This window comes from Pelecanus crispus, chromosome Z, assembly GCF_030463565.1.
Source record: "Pelecanus crispus isolate bPelCri1 chromosome Z, bPelCri1.pri, whole genome shotgun sequence".
NCBI lineage: Eukaryota > Metazoa > Chordata > Aves > Pelecaniformes > Pelecanidae > Pelecanus > Pelecanus crispus.
The window spans coordinates 51,539,807-51,555,216 of NC_134676.1; the positions used below are offsets into that span (position 1 = coordinate 51,539,807).

The window sequence follows — 15,410 nt, forward strand, 5'->3', positions numbered from 1 at the left end:
ATGTTCTCTTTCTCTCAAACACATGCACAAAAATATCTCTTACAGAAAAATGAGTTGGCAGGTGTATTTTCGGAATTATACACCCACCCTTACCTGCATTTCTTGGCAAAAGGAAGCAGTTGGTCCAAAAAGAATCTGACACTGTTCATCTGCAGTGTACGTCATTCCTGGGAGCTTGGAGGGAATAATCACGGAATTGAGGCTCTGAGGATTTGTCTGTAGCAGACAGTTACTGGCCTTTGACCTGGCAATATGCAGAGATTCATATGATCAGCAATCGTAAAGAGTCTGATTGTCATGCCTACTTAATGCAGTTGACATTAGAAAAATGTGGACTCTGAGATTTTTTTATTTGTCAGCATTGGGCTGTCATTCAGAGAAATGACTCTGTATAAATTAATATGGCTTACTTGTTATAAGTTAACGGTGTGTTCTGATGTTGCGCACTTGCAGAAAGACAATATAATTTATCAGCTGTAATAGGAATTTCAGGAAATCACTGGACAACATTTTAGTGTAAAATTTACTTAACTGATTAAGGTTTGGATAGAGATTTAAACAATTATTAAAAAGTAGACAATTTATAACACATAGGCAGTTGTGTAGCTTAGTTTTCACATCTAGTAGGACCTCAAATTAGTCACTTCAGATTGTGAACATACATTTCTCAGCTGGTAGCTAGAAATTTAACTTTTCTCAAAAACTGGAGAAAAAATATTTGAAAATACTTAAACCTGTTAAAGCACCAAGTCATGCTTTTGATTTCTGTATAGGTTCAGTACAAATGTATCAGACTGATGCATCTAACTTATACCAACTATTCCAGTGTCATAAAGCAGACCTTTTGAGGACTGCTTAACTGTTGCAAGTAAATTCTCAACAGATATATTTATAACTTTAACAAAGGAACAGAGCTTTAGGGACCAGATCCTATTTAAGGATATAGAGTGAAATTTCTATTTAAAAGAATAATGTAATTATACTGCATGGTTTGATATTGAACAGCACAACATAGATCAGAGAATCTACATAATGTTCATAGGTCATTCACTGTCCAACATTCTTCAATACATACCCTATTAATATATTTTAAACATATTTAAACTTATAAGAATGTATATATAAATATATGTAACTGTAAACATCTACATTAACACATGAAAATATAAAAATACAAATAATTGCTGAAAACAGATTTTAATCAGTCTGTCAAATACTATATAGTTCACGATGATTTAAATTATTTTGATGGGCTACACTAACACAAGTCTCCCACAGAAATGGTAAAAAATACTGAAACATTATTTCAGGATAGTTATTGGAACTATTTGTAAATGACATACAGTAAGAGTTCTTTTTCTTGAACAATATACCTGAGAAATCTTTCTAGATCTTCCCTGCTGCACCGAGACCATGAAACATCCCCAAGATTCTGTCCTTTAATCCACTCCCCAGACATGATGTGGAGACCATCTGCACAGGATGGGTGGTCATTGTCGTGGTTGATCCCCATGCTGAATTTTGAAATCATTAAAAATAAACCAAAGCACAACAAAATAACAAGTTGTTTTCGAAACATTTGTAAGTTATAACTCTTGCAAGATGCTATGAAAAATTCACGTATATTACATATAGGAAATATCTTTTGATTTTTTTCCATGATACCTTTCAGAGAAGTATATGGAACCATGTGTGGAGGACAATTCTTTGAAATGAAATGTGAAAGTGAAGCCTCATTCGTTTGATGAGAAATACTACATTCTAATCAGCTGTTCAAGATATGCTTTGGACAACTTCTTGAATGTTTAGAACTGCACAACTACTGCAGGTTTAATGAACTGTACTTCTCTCACTAACGGGAAACAAAAATACTGGAAATCTACTTTTTGAGATCAGTGAATTGTTTGATATTTTGGCAGTGATTCTCTTCATTCCATATGGAACTGGTTTGTTGAAATTTTACAGAATAGTGAAATGCTTACTAGTGTATTGCATGATTATTGTATCTAAAGAAAAATCACCTAAATGTGTTTTCAATGTCTACTATTAGAAATAACACTGATGAAACATTTCAGTGGATTTTGATTTTAAAGACCCAGCATCCACATGCACCCCAGTGAGTTCTCACACAGGGCACTGCAATGAAACATTCTACTAAAAATCTGCGTGAAGCTGCTACTTTAACTGAAGACTCGCTGTCACTCATTCACAACCAGTAAATAGAGAGGAAGAAGGTGGACTTAAATAAAAATAAAGTTAACGAAGTGGATACATGCTTGACTGGCATTAAGAGAAATAAAGGAAATACCCTCGGCTGTTTTTGAAGATTTGTAAATGAGCATGGCACTGCTCTCCAAAGCACTGGATTCAAAGGGGTGCTGGAGTTTTGCAGCCCTATTCTGCCCTGCAGAAAAGCAAAACTTTAGAGTGAATAAAGCTTTATACTTTGTATTGATTCCTCCAGCCAAAGAGCAGTCAAATCACTTAGAAACTGCAAAGATGGGAGAAGTTTGCTGCCTCCGTAGAAAAACTGGAGTTCATCTTGCTGCTCCATATTTCACCACACTGCAGTGCCAAAGGGCAAAAAAGGGCTGCCACCCACCACTGAAAACACCATCTCCCTTTTCTTCTGCACTCTATCCCAAAACCCCATCATGACTAGATCAAATTTCATGTTTTTTTGCAAGTGCATTACCTTGTGTTTACTAATGAAATGAATTTAAATGCTGCGCAGGGCTTTATCTTGCCTATCAGAATGCTCAGCCTCTTACAGTGATGTGTACACCCCACAGCCTGAAGCACTGGAACAGCTGCCTCTGCATGAATTGGGTAATTTTGTTAGTTGTAAACAGTGTAACTGAGGTAAACAAATCTGTCTGACTCTCATCTCAGCTTCTGTCTTTTCCTGAACTGCCTGAATGGGCCAAAACAACTATGCAAAAGTGCCTTTGCACTTTCCTTACATTCTTCTTCCTCACATGCAGAATTTGAGATGTCCTTATGTCCAGAGTTCTGTCCATAAGAACTATGGAAGGAGACATAGAAAACCTAGTGACACTTTTTTTTGCTGACTACACAAGAAATAGATTTTGCTGACACCTCTGCAAGTTATATACTTACTGTAAAAGTACTCATTTATCAGTGTCATATATCTATCTACCTATCTATATCTATGACCTGGTGATCAGCCTGGTAGATGATGGAAATGCTATGGATGTCATTTAGCTGGAGTTTAGCAAAGCTTTTGACACAGTCTCCCATAATATTCTCCTTGGGAAGCTGGCAGCTCATGGCTTGGATGGGCGCAGTCTTTGCTGGGTAAAAAACTGGTTAGGTGGCCAAGCCCAGAGAGTAGTGGTGAATGGAGTTCAAGTCCAGTTGGTGGCCGGTCACAAGTGGTGCTCCCCAGGGCTCTGTTTTGGGGCCAGCCTTGTTTAAGATCTTTATCAATGATTTAGATGAAGGGATTGAGTGCACCCGCAGTAAGTTTGCAGATGACACCAAGTTGGGTGGGAGTGTTGATCTGCTGGAGGGCAGGATGGCCCTGCAGAAGGACCTGGACAGGCTGGACCGATGGGCCGAGGCCAACTGTACGAGGTTCAAAAAGGCCAAGTGCCGGGTCCTGCACTTCGGGCACAACAACCCCATGCAATGCTACAGGCTTGGGGAAGAGGGGCTAGGAAGCTGCCTGGTGGAAAAGGATCTGGGAGTGTTGGTCAGCAGCTGGCTGAACATGAGCCAGCAGTGTGCCCAGGTGGCCAAGAAGGCCAACAGCATCCTGGCTTGGATCAGGAATGGTGTGGCCAGCAGGAGCAGGGAGGTGACCGTCCCCCTGTACTTGGCACTGATGACACCGCACCACGAACACTGTGTCCAGTTTTGGGCCCCTCAGTACAAGAAAGAGTTGCTGGAGCGTGTCCAGAGAAGGGCAAGGAAGCTGGTGAAGGGTTTGGAGCACAGGCCTTATGAGGAGCGGCTGAGGGAACTGGGGTTGTTTAGCCTGGAGAAGAGGAGGCTGCGAGGAGACCTTATCGCTCTCTACAACTCCCTGAAAGGAGGTTGTAGTGAGGTGGGTGTTGGTCTCTTCTCCCATGTAGTCAGTGATAGGACGAGAGGAAATGGGCTTAAGCTGTGCCAGGGGAGGTTTAGGTTGGATATTAGGAAAAATTTCTTCACTGACAGGGTAGTCAAGCATTGGAGCAGGCTGCCCAGAGAGGTGGTGGAGTCACCATCCCTGGAAGTGTTCAAAAAACGGGTAGACGTGGCACTTCGGGACATGGTTTAGTCTAGTCTACCCTTGATTGGTTTAGAGTGGACTTGGTAGTGTAGGTTAATGGTTGGACTGGATGATCTTAAAGGTCTTTTCCAATCTAAACGATTCTATGATTCTATGATTCTATATATGATTTGAAATAAAGCATTTGCAACATACAAGTACACAAAATCTTGTTGATACAATTCATTATAGAATTGATGGCTACTATTTATGCAGAGTGAGAATTAAGACATTCATTTTATTTAAAACATTTTTTAATTTTTTTTTAAATTAAGAAGCATTTTCTGATTACTATTGTTTCACGTCCACTCTGAAGAGCAATTCTTGAAGTCAGACTTTGTCACAAACTAGTCTGTAAAATCACCCAGAAAAATATGTGCTGAGCTGAACCAACATCTCTGCTGTTTCAAAAAACAATTCCATTACGCACCATTAGAGACAAACATCAGTGTAACCCTTTTTTCCAATCTGCTACCACAGAAGTGTTCTTTATCAGTACATGAATTCTGAAGACAGCATTCTCTTTCAAGGTAAGAAGTGGTAAAAACTCTTGTATTTATAATAACTCTGTATATCAACAGCATTAAGCACTAATAAAACCATCTTCCAATACTTCAGCTGCTATACTTCTTTAACACTTCTATTCTGCTTTGACATTCAAATGTAGTTCAGAGTACCTGCACTGACCCAATAGGATTCATTCCTCCATATGCTTCCACCTCCAACTTAAGTACACGTAACAAAATATCTAGCAAGTAGTGTAGACCAGTATGGAAGCCTTTGACTATCAGAATGAATAGCTACTTCAAAAGTGAAGTACAGGTCATTATGTTAACATCAACTATTTAAATCACAAGACAGTATGTGAGGAGAATGCTAAAGTAGCAACAGAACCCGCTCTTAAACATTCTCAAAAATGTTTTCCTCAATACCTACTGTCAATCTCTTCTATAGCACGGTAATGACTGCATACTTTTCTCTGACCTAGCATCAATTAATTACAAGATCACATAAAAGTAGATATGCAGTAGTACTGACTTCTGATTTAATTCACTACATCCCATTATGTGTGTGGTGAAAGAACAGTCATTGCCACCTTCCTATTCAGCAAGAGAGTAAGCAATGTAAACATGTATATCTACTTCTACATTAACAATCAACGATATAACAATATTCAATGCTCACACTTGTGGCCATGGTATTTTCTAGCCTTCCTTGCTGTACTGTCTACAACCTTTCACTAAAACAAAGGCACTGCGGAAACTGTGTCTGTATAAGGTGCTGTTCTGTGCTCTTCCTATAGAATTTATTATGCTAGCACTGGGCACATTGCCCTCTCTGTCCATGAGCTCCTCTCTCCCACAGCTGTGATCCTTCAACCTCATGCAAGAGTAAAGCAACACCATGTGCATGTGGGAGGAAGACAAGGGAGTTTGGGGTAAGAGGATAACTTTGTAACAGTCTGAAAAAACATAATTAACAAAGAAGACAGTGCTGTACTTTAAAAAGCAGTAGATCATATCTATATGGAAGTAAATCCAATTCTGTTTTAAGAACAGAAGTATTGTTTTTTCACTGATATACTGGTTAAAGACTGTATACGGCAGATATAATATGAAAGTAGGAAGCATCCTATGGAATGCATTGCCTAACTAAAATACTAGCAATATTTCAACTCACACTATGAAACTAAACTATATTTTAATAATCTCAGTTTAAAAGTATTTTGACAAAGAGCCTTGGTCAAATAAACTCTACTAACATTATACACGGTTGTCAAGTCAACTGAAAAAATATTTTTATCTCATAAAACCTCTAAAACTTGTTTAAAAACCAGTGCCAGATTTTTTTTTGTGATATCATGCAGCAAGTTGGAACAATCTCTGCTAAATTTTGAAGATGAGCCCTGTTGATGTTAATGTGCAGTAGGAATATTACAACAAAAATCCTTAATTCCTCTGTGCTTAGAAGTCAGAATTAACAACTCAGGCCACCAAAAGTAGGAGGCAAATATTAGTTCCATTTTTCAGTTAAAAAGTAATTCTTTTACAATTCACTACTGCTGCAATTATATGTGTACAGCTGCATTCAGGATAGATGACAGCATCTCTCATGCCATCAAGGGAATAGGTTATATTCTCACAGGCACAAAATGCATTCCAGTGTCAACCCACACACCAAAAAAGTACCAAGTACCACACTTTGATTTGATTTGATTATGGCCGAATATTAAGAAATAAAAGCTCTTTTAAGTCTCAACAAAGGGTCCTCAGTCATTATGCTATATTTACATAAGTTAAATAAAGCTACACACACACCTTCTGGAAAGAATTAGGTCTGCATTGTAAAGTGCTATTTTATATTTCTTCTCACCACAGGACTCCAAAATTCTCCTGCATGTGCTACATTCATGGCATCATGGATGTGCTCAGTGACCCCACACTCTTCCAGGTGGAAAGCTTTTTATTATTTATTCAAGATTTTCATTGTGCTTTGCAAATGGCAGATGATGACCTGATTATCACCACCACCTTCCACTTAAATGTATGGCAGTGCAGGTGAACAAGAATGATTCTATTAAACTAGAAACAGGCAATGCAGGCACAAAGACTAAGCAGTATCAAAACCTTAATATAGGAGCAATTAATTGGGAGAGTTCAGATAGACATGGAGAATTACTTTAGGTCCATCTAATAAATCTATCTATCTAAATAAAAAAAAGCTAGAATTAAAAGGATTAAAGAGAACTACTGCTGTTCAGAGTTTTACAGTCACTAACATGAGATGGGTTAGGAAATAAGAGATGGATTAGGAAAACTGCAAAAGCAAGTACCCAGGGAACCAGGGGTAGGTTGTTGAATATTCAGTGTAATAGACAGCTTCCCAAATCCTAAAGGATAACAGTTCAGCCCAAGAGATATAAGCAGCAGAGGAATGATGAGTATAAACTGCAGATCCAGGATAATAGTTCTAGTTTAAGCTCATGACAGAATGGAAATTACTGAAAAAACCCTTCACTTTCTGAAGGAGATAGTAAACCTCTGAATGCTGCTGCCAGTTTATACCTGTGATGGGAACAGGGTGCCGTCTGATTTCTTTCAAAATTCATATTTTTATAAATGATTGCTACATAGCATTTGTAAATTTACTGCAATTATTATCCTACAGATATTTATCCCATAGATTTTTTTCCATTCTAGCAAATAAAACACAAACATATAATGGATAGTATTACTTTAAAAAATAAAAATAAGAATTAATTTTAAATTATTATTAATTACAAGGTGTTACCCTCCCTATTATTTCCACTGCTTTCTTTTTTGTCATCATTACGTGCAACAATATGTTGAATGACCGAAACGTCTTAAACTATGGACTTGGAAACGAGGTTTAAAAGCTTATATGGCATTTCATAGTACAATGATTATCCCAACAATCTGTCTAATCTGAAATTTTTCATATGACAGTATCACAAGGATGTATTTGGTAAGTGAAAATAACACCACTCATTTACTATCACAGACAGGGAGATGGAAGCTGCACTACATTGTTAGTACTTGTATTGCATTGTTTCAACAAAAATCCAAAGCTTTATCACATTGCTATCTATACAGAGAAAATTATGTAAACAGACTAGCAGCAGGTTTCTATATGCTATTTTACAGAATTAATGCAAAAAATATGTATTACTATATGTTGGCTTTTTTTTTTAATCCCAGTTAGTGGAACGGTAAGTCTTGTATGATTTTTTTTATAAGTGTTTTAAGACATATGAGGCCTTCACAGACCATTGCATAAATGGGATAAGACACATGGTTCTGCTTGTAAATGAATTATTTAGCTTAAAGTGAATTGAAAGGCAAGTAACCCAGCTACAAAAAAACTATGATGGTAAAAGATAGAAGATGATTTCTTCGGAAAAACTTTGTTTTCAAAGGAAGAATCTACTGGACAAGGAAACCTCCATCTTCTCGTTAATAATTCGATGATAAAAAGAAAAAATCAAAAGAAATATATTTAGGTAATGAATATTTATCTTTTGTGAATCAATCATTCTCTAGGATGTTGGCAACTCAGATTACATAGCCTTAAAACAATTGGGTAAAAAAAGCAACATGTATATTAATATAAAGATATTAATATACAGATACAGATATTAATATACAATATTATACAGATACAGATATATATTAATATATAGATATATACAGATACATAATATTAATTATGTATACTAATATACAGATGTACAGATATTAATATACAGATATTAATATACAGATATACCGCAAGCTACTGTCCAGCTGAGTTGGTAACTTTTGCTAAACAGCTGCTTTCTGCTCTATCACTCCAACACTTCTACCACCATGCTTCAAGAAGCTGGATGTAGACATAGCATGGCATCATGGTCCTTTGACTTAAGTATATAAATAATTTAAAACTTTGATGTGACAGAAGTATTTAGCATCTTAACATGAAGATACATATGGATCCTTGCTGAAGTTTTTTACAGAGAGTATATAATATAGGAAAAGTATTCGGTTCTGGCAAATACAATACCCATGCCACATCCTGCAAACTGCAGCATTTCAAGATAAACAATTATGTCTATGGTTTATGACTAATCTTATGCCAACGAAAAACATTGACATATAACATGTCTTCAAATTGAAGAAAATATGTAATCAGGAAAAAGATTTTGAGCTAGCACGTACTCACTGAATAGACCCCCCCCCAAAGAATTAAGTTTCCGTATTAAAAAAAGCCATTGACACTATCATGATCTTTTGCCAACTTTTTCACAGCTATTTTAAATGTATCAGACTATCAATTAAGCCTATGCATCCTGTAGGCTGTTGTTCAGTTACTAACTGTTCATTTTACAAATGCTATTCTAAAATACATCCTGGAGCATTATAGTCTGGCAGAAATGGAAGCCTTGATACCTTGCTAGAGAAAAAGTTGGCTCATCTTCTAGATTTCAAGTACAAAATTACCTATCTTTTTAACTTACCAAAAATGCTGATGCAGTGCTACTTCACTGTCTCAGCACTTCATTTCTTCCTGAGCTGTTTCTTTCTTCAGCTGTCTAGCTACCAGAAAAAGGTTAGAGAAGCTGGATTTCTCCTAGGCATTGTTGTGATGTGTTTGCATAAAATAAGATCTTTCTTGAGTCTCTGTCTGTTCTTAGAATTAGCATTAAAATGTCACTTTTTAACGTTCCAATTTATTCTAGAAAATTACTTATCCCACTTATTCCCTTTCTGGAATGTAAAATAAATGTAATTAAATAATTATACAAATAAGAACAGTACAATCTGTTGCATGGCTAGAATCAACTATCTCATGTAAGAAAAAGGTCCTGTGGAAGCACGTAACTTCCGCAGTGTGATTCAAATCATGGTTTGTTCCTCTAAATTGTGTTTTCAGGAATGAAAAGTGTATTCTCTTAATACAGATACTGGAAATTACAGCCCTAATACAGATACGATTCCCTGGTTGGGGAAACAAAAGAAAGCTATGCTTCTCATGAGTCAGTAGGAATTACAAACTCTGCCTTTGTAGTCTCTCCCAGAAAAGAGGAAGGCATATGGAAGGGGAGGGACTCTTTCATCTTTCATAAGAAAGACTGCTGTCGCTGACCAAGTAGACAGAAAGTTTTCTTCTCCTATTTTTTCCCAAATGAATCTCCAAAACCCTCTCCTGGTGAAGGTAACCTTTGACAAAATTGCTGGACTAACAGGTAGGAGACTCAAAATTCTTGGTATACCCCACAGATAGGTATTTTGGAAAGAGAAAAACAGTGCCACTATCCTGTAAAACCTCTCTACTCGTCTTTCTCATGACAGGAAAGTCATTAAAATGTCAACAGCAGGTGGTCTGTCTGCATATCCACCCAGGTATCAAGTCAGGCTTCATTCTTTCTCTCACAGCTGAATGATAAGAGATCAAAAGAAACACTAAACATATATTTTGACTTAACATCTGAGACAAAATGCCACATGTCAAATGCCTTAATTTAGAGATCCTTACTAATATGAATCCTACTGTGCACAGTTTTATCAGTGGAAGTGACCACTATTGCTCCTGAAGTTTCTCATTATAGTTGTGACTAGATGATTTTCAAGATGTAAGGAGGTCTTCTATCAAACCTAATTAATACCTTTGCTTTCCATGTGCTAATCTTGTTAAACACCAATTCAATTGTTAAATTCTACTTTAACTTTATAAATAGGAAGGTAACTTTTTTTAGTTACTTTAATGAGATTCCCTACTCCACATTAGTAACTCATTTACAAAAATTGGTAGACAGTTGCTTTTATTATTCTTGTTGATTTTATTGTGTTCTGTTATCATATTTGGGACTGTGATAAAAAAATGCATGGAGTAACTGATGCTCCATTAGCATTTCCTAATCTCCCATTTAAAGCTCTCCAAGTTCCACTGGATTTCATACAGTTGTTGAATATTGTCACAAAAAATGTACGTTATTTGCTTATGAGTTATTAAGTAGGTGATCGAAAAATTCCACAGACTTCCCATTTGGAACTACAAAATACCTGGTAGAATATCCTGGACTTTAAAAATAGGTACATATCATATTTCACAAAACACTTATGAGAAAAAGAATGCAGATGTATGTAAAATTGATTCTGAGAAATTACACCAGTATCTCTTTCAACTAAGCAAATATGATACCCATCTACAAGAAGGGCCAGAAGGAGGATCTGGGGAACTACAGGCCTGTCAGCCTGACCTCAGTGCTGGGGAAGGTTATGGAGTAGATCATCTTGAGTCCCTCCACATGGCATGTACAGGACAATCAGGGGATTAGGCCCAGTCAGCATGGGTTTATGAAAGGCAGGTCCTGCTTGACTGACCTGATCTCCTTCTATGACTAACCCGACCTCCTTCTATGACAAGGTGACCAGCTTAGTGGACAAGGGAAAGGCTGTGGATGACGTCTACCTAGACTTCAGTAAAGCCTTTGACACTGTTTCCCACAGCATTCTCCTAGAGAAACTGCCTGCTCATGGCTTGGATGGGTGTACTCTTCACTGGGTAAAAAAATGGCTGGATGGCTGTGCCCAAAGAGTTGTGGTGAATGGAGTTAAATCCACTTGGCAGCTGGTCACAAGTGGTGCTCCCCAGGGCTCTGTTTTGGGGCCAGCCTTGTTTAATATGTTTATCAATGATCTGGATGAGGGGATTGCGTGCGCCCTCAGTAAATCTGCAGATGACACCAAGTTGGGTGGGCATGTCGATCTGCTGGAGGGTAGGAAGGCCCTGCAGAGGGATCTGCACAGGCTGGACTGATGGGCCAAGGCCAACTGTATGAGGTTCAAAAAGGCCGAGTGCCAGGTCCTGCACTTGGGTCACAACAACCCCATGCAATGCTATTGGCTGGGGAAGAGTTGCTGGAAAGCTGCCTGGTGGGAAAGGATCTGGGAGTGTTGGTCAGCAGCTGGCTGAACATGAGCCAGCAGTGTGCCCAGGTGGCCAAGAAGGCCAACAGCATCCTGGCTTGGATCAGCCATAGTGTGGCCAGCAGGAGCAGGGAGGTTATTGTTCCCCTGTACTCGGCACTGGTGAGGCCGCACCTGGAATACTGGGTCCAGTTTTGGGCCCCTCAATACAAGAAAGACATTGAGGTGCTGGAGTGTGTTCAGAGAAGGGCAAGGAAGCTGGTGAAGGGTCTGGAGCACAGGTCTTATGAGGAGCGGCTGAGGGAACTGGGGTTGTTTAGCCTGGAGAAGAGGAGGCTGAGGGGAGACCTTATTGTTCTCTACAACTCCCTGAAAGGAGGTTGTAGTGAGGTGGGTGTTGGTCTCTTCTGGCAAGTAACAAGTGATAGGACAAGTGGAAATGGCCTCAAGTTGCGTCAGGGGAGGTTTAGATAGCATATTAGGAAAAATTTCTTCACCGACAGGGTCATCAAGCATTGGAACAGGCTGCCCAGAGAGAAGTGGTTAAGTCACCATTCGTGGAGGTATTTAGACAAGTAGATGTGGTGCTTAGGGACATGGTTTAGTGGTGGACTTGGCAGTGTTATGTTAATGGAAATTGGACTCAATGATCTTAAAGGTCTTTTCCAACCTAAACAATTCTATGATTCTTTTTCAAAGGTACTTTTATACTCATCAAAACAATGGCAATTGTGAATGTATCTGTTTCTTTGTTCTCAGGCTGATGAATGAAAATCTACAGAGTATACTGCATACATTTTGAGTCTATTTGAATGATAATTTATGTGCAAGTGTATTATTTGTTGTACAGAAGACAAAAAAATTAAGGAGTTTTTCTTTGTACTTTGAGAGCTGAAGTCTTTGAGAAAGTTTTTGCCTCTCCTATGTTGCTGAATAGGACTGTCTTCACAACAACAAGAGCAACTAGAACGGTTAAAGATATTAGGCAAAAAAAGAAAGTAATAGTTATTGACTTGAAGATTCAGAAAGAATTTGTGAAAATTTTCTAGAAAACGATGTGTTGAAAGAGGAAAAGACTTATGACTGGTCTAGATGGTGACCATTTAATCTCCATTTCTTGAATGAGCAAGACAAATCTCTGCGAGACATACTCTCGTTGTATTTGAATCTCTTGAGGCCCTTTTCAATGGGACCTTCATTCACATGTTTGTCTTCAAATATTTTATATTGTCTCTCCACAAAGGGTCAACTACTTCCAGCGTGCTCTTTGCAGTCACCAGGGCTAGGCTGCCAGACAGAGACAGTCATGCAGAGAAATAAATGTCTCTAGAATATCACCTTACTCTCTTTGGGGCAAGACCTCTGTATTTTAGATTGCAATGGTTAAGGACTCTGCCTCCACAATGAAGCAGGGATCGAGCTGAATGCCTCTGCATGTTTTGCTCTGCATGTTTTGCATTGGAGGTTGCCCCTTATTGGGTTGGGGTTTTTTTGGTCTGTTTTTTTTTTGTGGCAGCTGTTTATGTATCTCTGGCTACCTATTCTTTCACTTTTGTGGTAGTCTTCCTAACTTCCACATCGCTTGTTACTAGCCTTCATGAGGTTGAATTTCTTGAAGAAATGTGTGGTTCAAATAACATCCTGTCCTTTACTATGAAACCAGATTTGGTTTATTCTTTGTTTCCATTGTTTTTAAATGTCTATTACAATAACCTGTGAAAATCTCTCTAAGGACATCCAAATGCCATTATTACTGTGACAACATGATGGCTGGGGTATCATAATGATTTGTTTTTCCAATTTATTTGAATTAATATGGAGGGATTTGAAAGTTCTCAAAATCCATAGCATAGACTGTAACATTTTTTTCCAGGATTCATATATCAGCAATTCAGATTTTTATGTCCCTGTAGGAAGACCATGCTAAATCCTTTCTGTTCCTCAGTCCTACAGCAATGCAAAGCCATGAAAATATTTCAAGTTGAGGACTGAATGCAATAAAGGTTGTAGAGCCTGGCCTGTGCAGCAGTCTTGGAAGAACTGCTAGGATGAGTGATAACAGCAACTTCCCTGTCTAACTTCTTCCAGATACTGCTTGGCATCCAGCAGCCTTTACAATGTCAAAGATAGGTCTGACTTGTCTGCTGCAAGACAAAACATTCTTTGTAAGATCAGTATCCCACATTCTCAAATTTGCTAGTGCTGAACCAACACATCGCCCATAACTTTGCAAGAAATTTATACCTGCTTCCTGTTTTCCGCATCTAGGATTTTGTACATCACCATTTCTCAGGAAGCATAAGGTGTTACATTTCTTGTTGATCAAGATGCCTCTTTTTCAAATCCAGTAATTCCTCTGCCAAGCTTTTTATTCGCTAAACATAATTCTACTGTGCAGGGCATAAAGCAGTACTTATATTTCTCTGAATTATCTGGTATTATCATATCTGCCTCAAAAGATTTTCTAATTTACTCCATCAGTGAACTTACCTGCAGATCATATTCAATTATTGCTTCTTTCCCCTTATCCTTGACTTACTGTCGTAAGAACCAGTATACAGAAAATTAGTCTTCCTCTACACACCCCCCCTTCTAATATTAGCAAATATTACAGTGAAAAAAAGAAAAAGGACAGCATGTGACTGCAAAATACAAGCAAATTTTTCCTTTGAAGTCTTTCCTGTTTCATAATTATCACTCAAACAGGATGGCTTATCTTAACCTGGAGTTACTTTCTGCAGTTATGAAAGCTCAAAAAAAGGAAAAACAGAAAAGATCAATTTCATGCAGCATGTCATATTCACATCACCCTTTCCATCCAAGTTATATAATGGGTCTGAATTTGCTTATTTTGCATCCAGGAAAATTTTAAATGGAAATATTTTAAGTTCCAATTCTTTCTTGTAATCAGCTGCATGTTTCAACATTAGATGCTATGACCGCCATTTGCAGACAGCTTTGATCAAAGTTAAGACAAATCACTCTTAATTAAAAGTGTTTGTCCTAAGATACCTAACCTCAATGTTCAGAAGTTCAGACTATTTAACAAAGCATCCCTCTCTGCTGTCACTCTGAAACGTCTCTTCTAAAAATGTATACACAGATACATGGAGCAGACACTGCAGGTAAAAATGACAGATTAATACACATGTCCCTTTTATTTATTTATTTATTTTAAAAAAGAACTGTCCTATTTATTTTTCTGTAACAAGTACTGAAGCCAAGAATCAAATACAACTTTCACTAACAAATTTGATTATTGCAACATGAGAATTTTTCACTTTTGCTTCAAAGTATTTCTCACAGAATGAGTAAAAACTTCCAATCCAGTTGTGAAGGATAGTTACCTTCACCTTCACTTTGTTGTCCTGTTCTATTAAGGGGAGGAAAAAACGATATTAATGTTGCAATGACCCATGACCTCTTCCAACTCATGATCTCATTAAAATGTTTGTTGGCAACAACAGTCAGAGCTGGATTTGATACACAATACCACAGTCCGAAAAGAAAAAACATCTTGGGCACCTGCTTTTCCTCTAGACACTGTCAGTCCTTCCAGCTAACCTGGTTATGGTGTAGCTGTAAAGATTCCTGTACTGCTCCAAGTTGTAAACATTTGCTTAATTTACATACCATATATCAATACATGTCACTATCATTATTAATACAAAAACTTTGTTTTCAAAATTTTTCATCAAATTGAAAAG

At 37.7% G+C, this 15,410-nt stretch overlaps 1 protein-coding gene across 1 annotated transcript in view; it reads right to left on the minus strand.

The window, feature by feature from the left end:
* ADAMTS19 (ADAM metallopeptidase with thrombospondin type 1 motif 19) overlaps positions 1-15,410 on the minus strand; it is a 156,661-nt gene that overhangs the window by 67,015 nt on the left and 74,236 nt on the right. The window contains exons 9-10 of the mRNA XM_075726524.1: positions 1,374-1,514; positions 94-244 (exon numbers count right to left, since the gene is read on the minus strand). Coding sequence (XP_075582639.1) covers positions 94-244; positions 1,374-1,514 — 292 coding nt within the window. The remainder of the gene's footprint in view (positions 1-93; positions 245-1,373; positions 1,515-15,410) is intronic.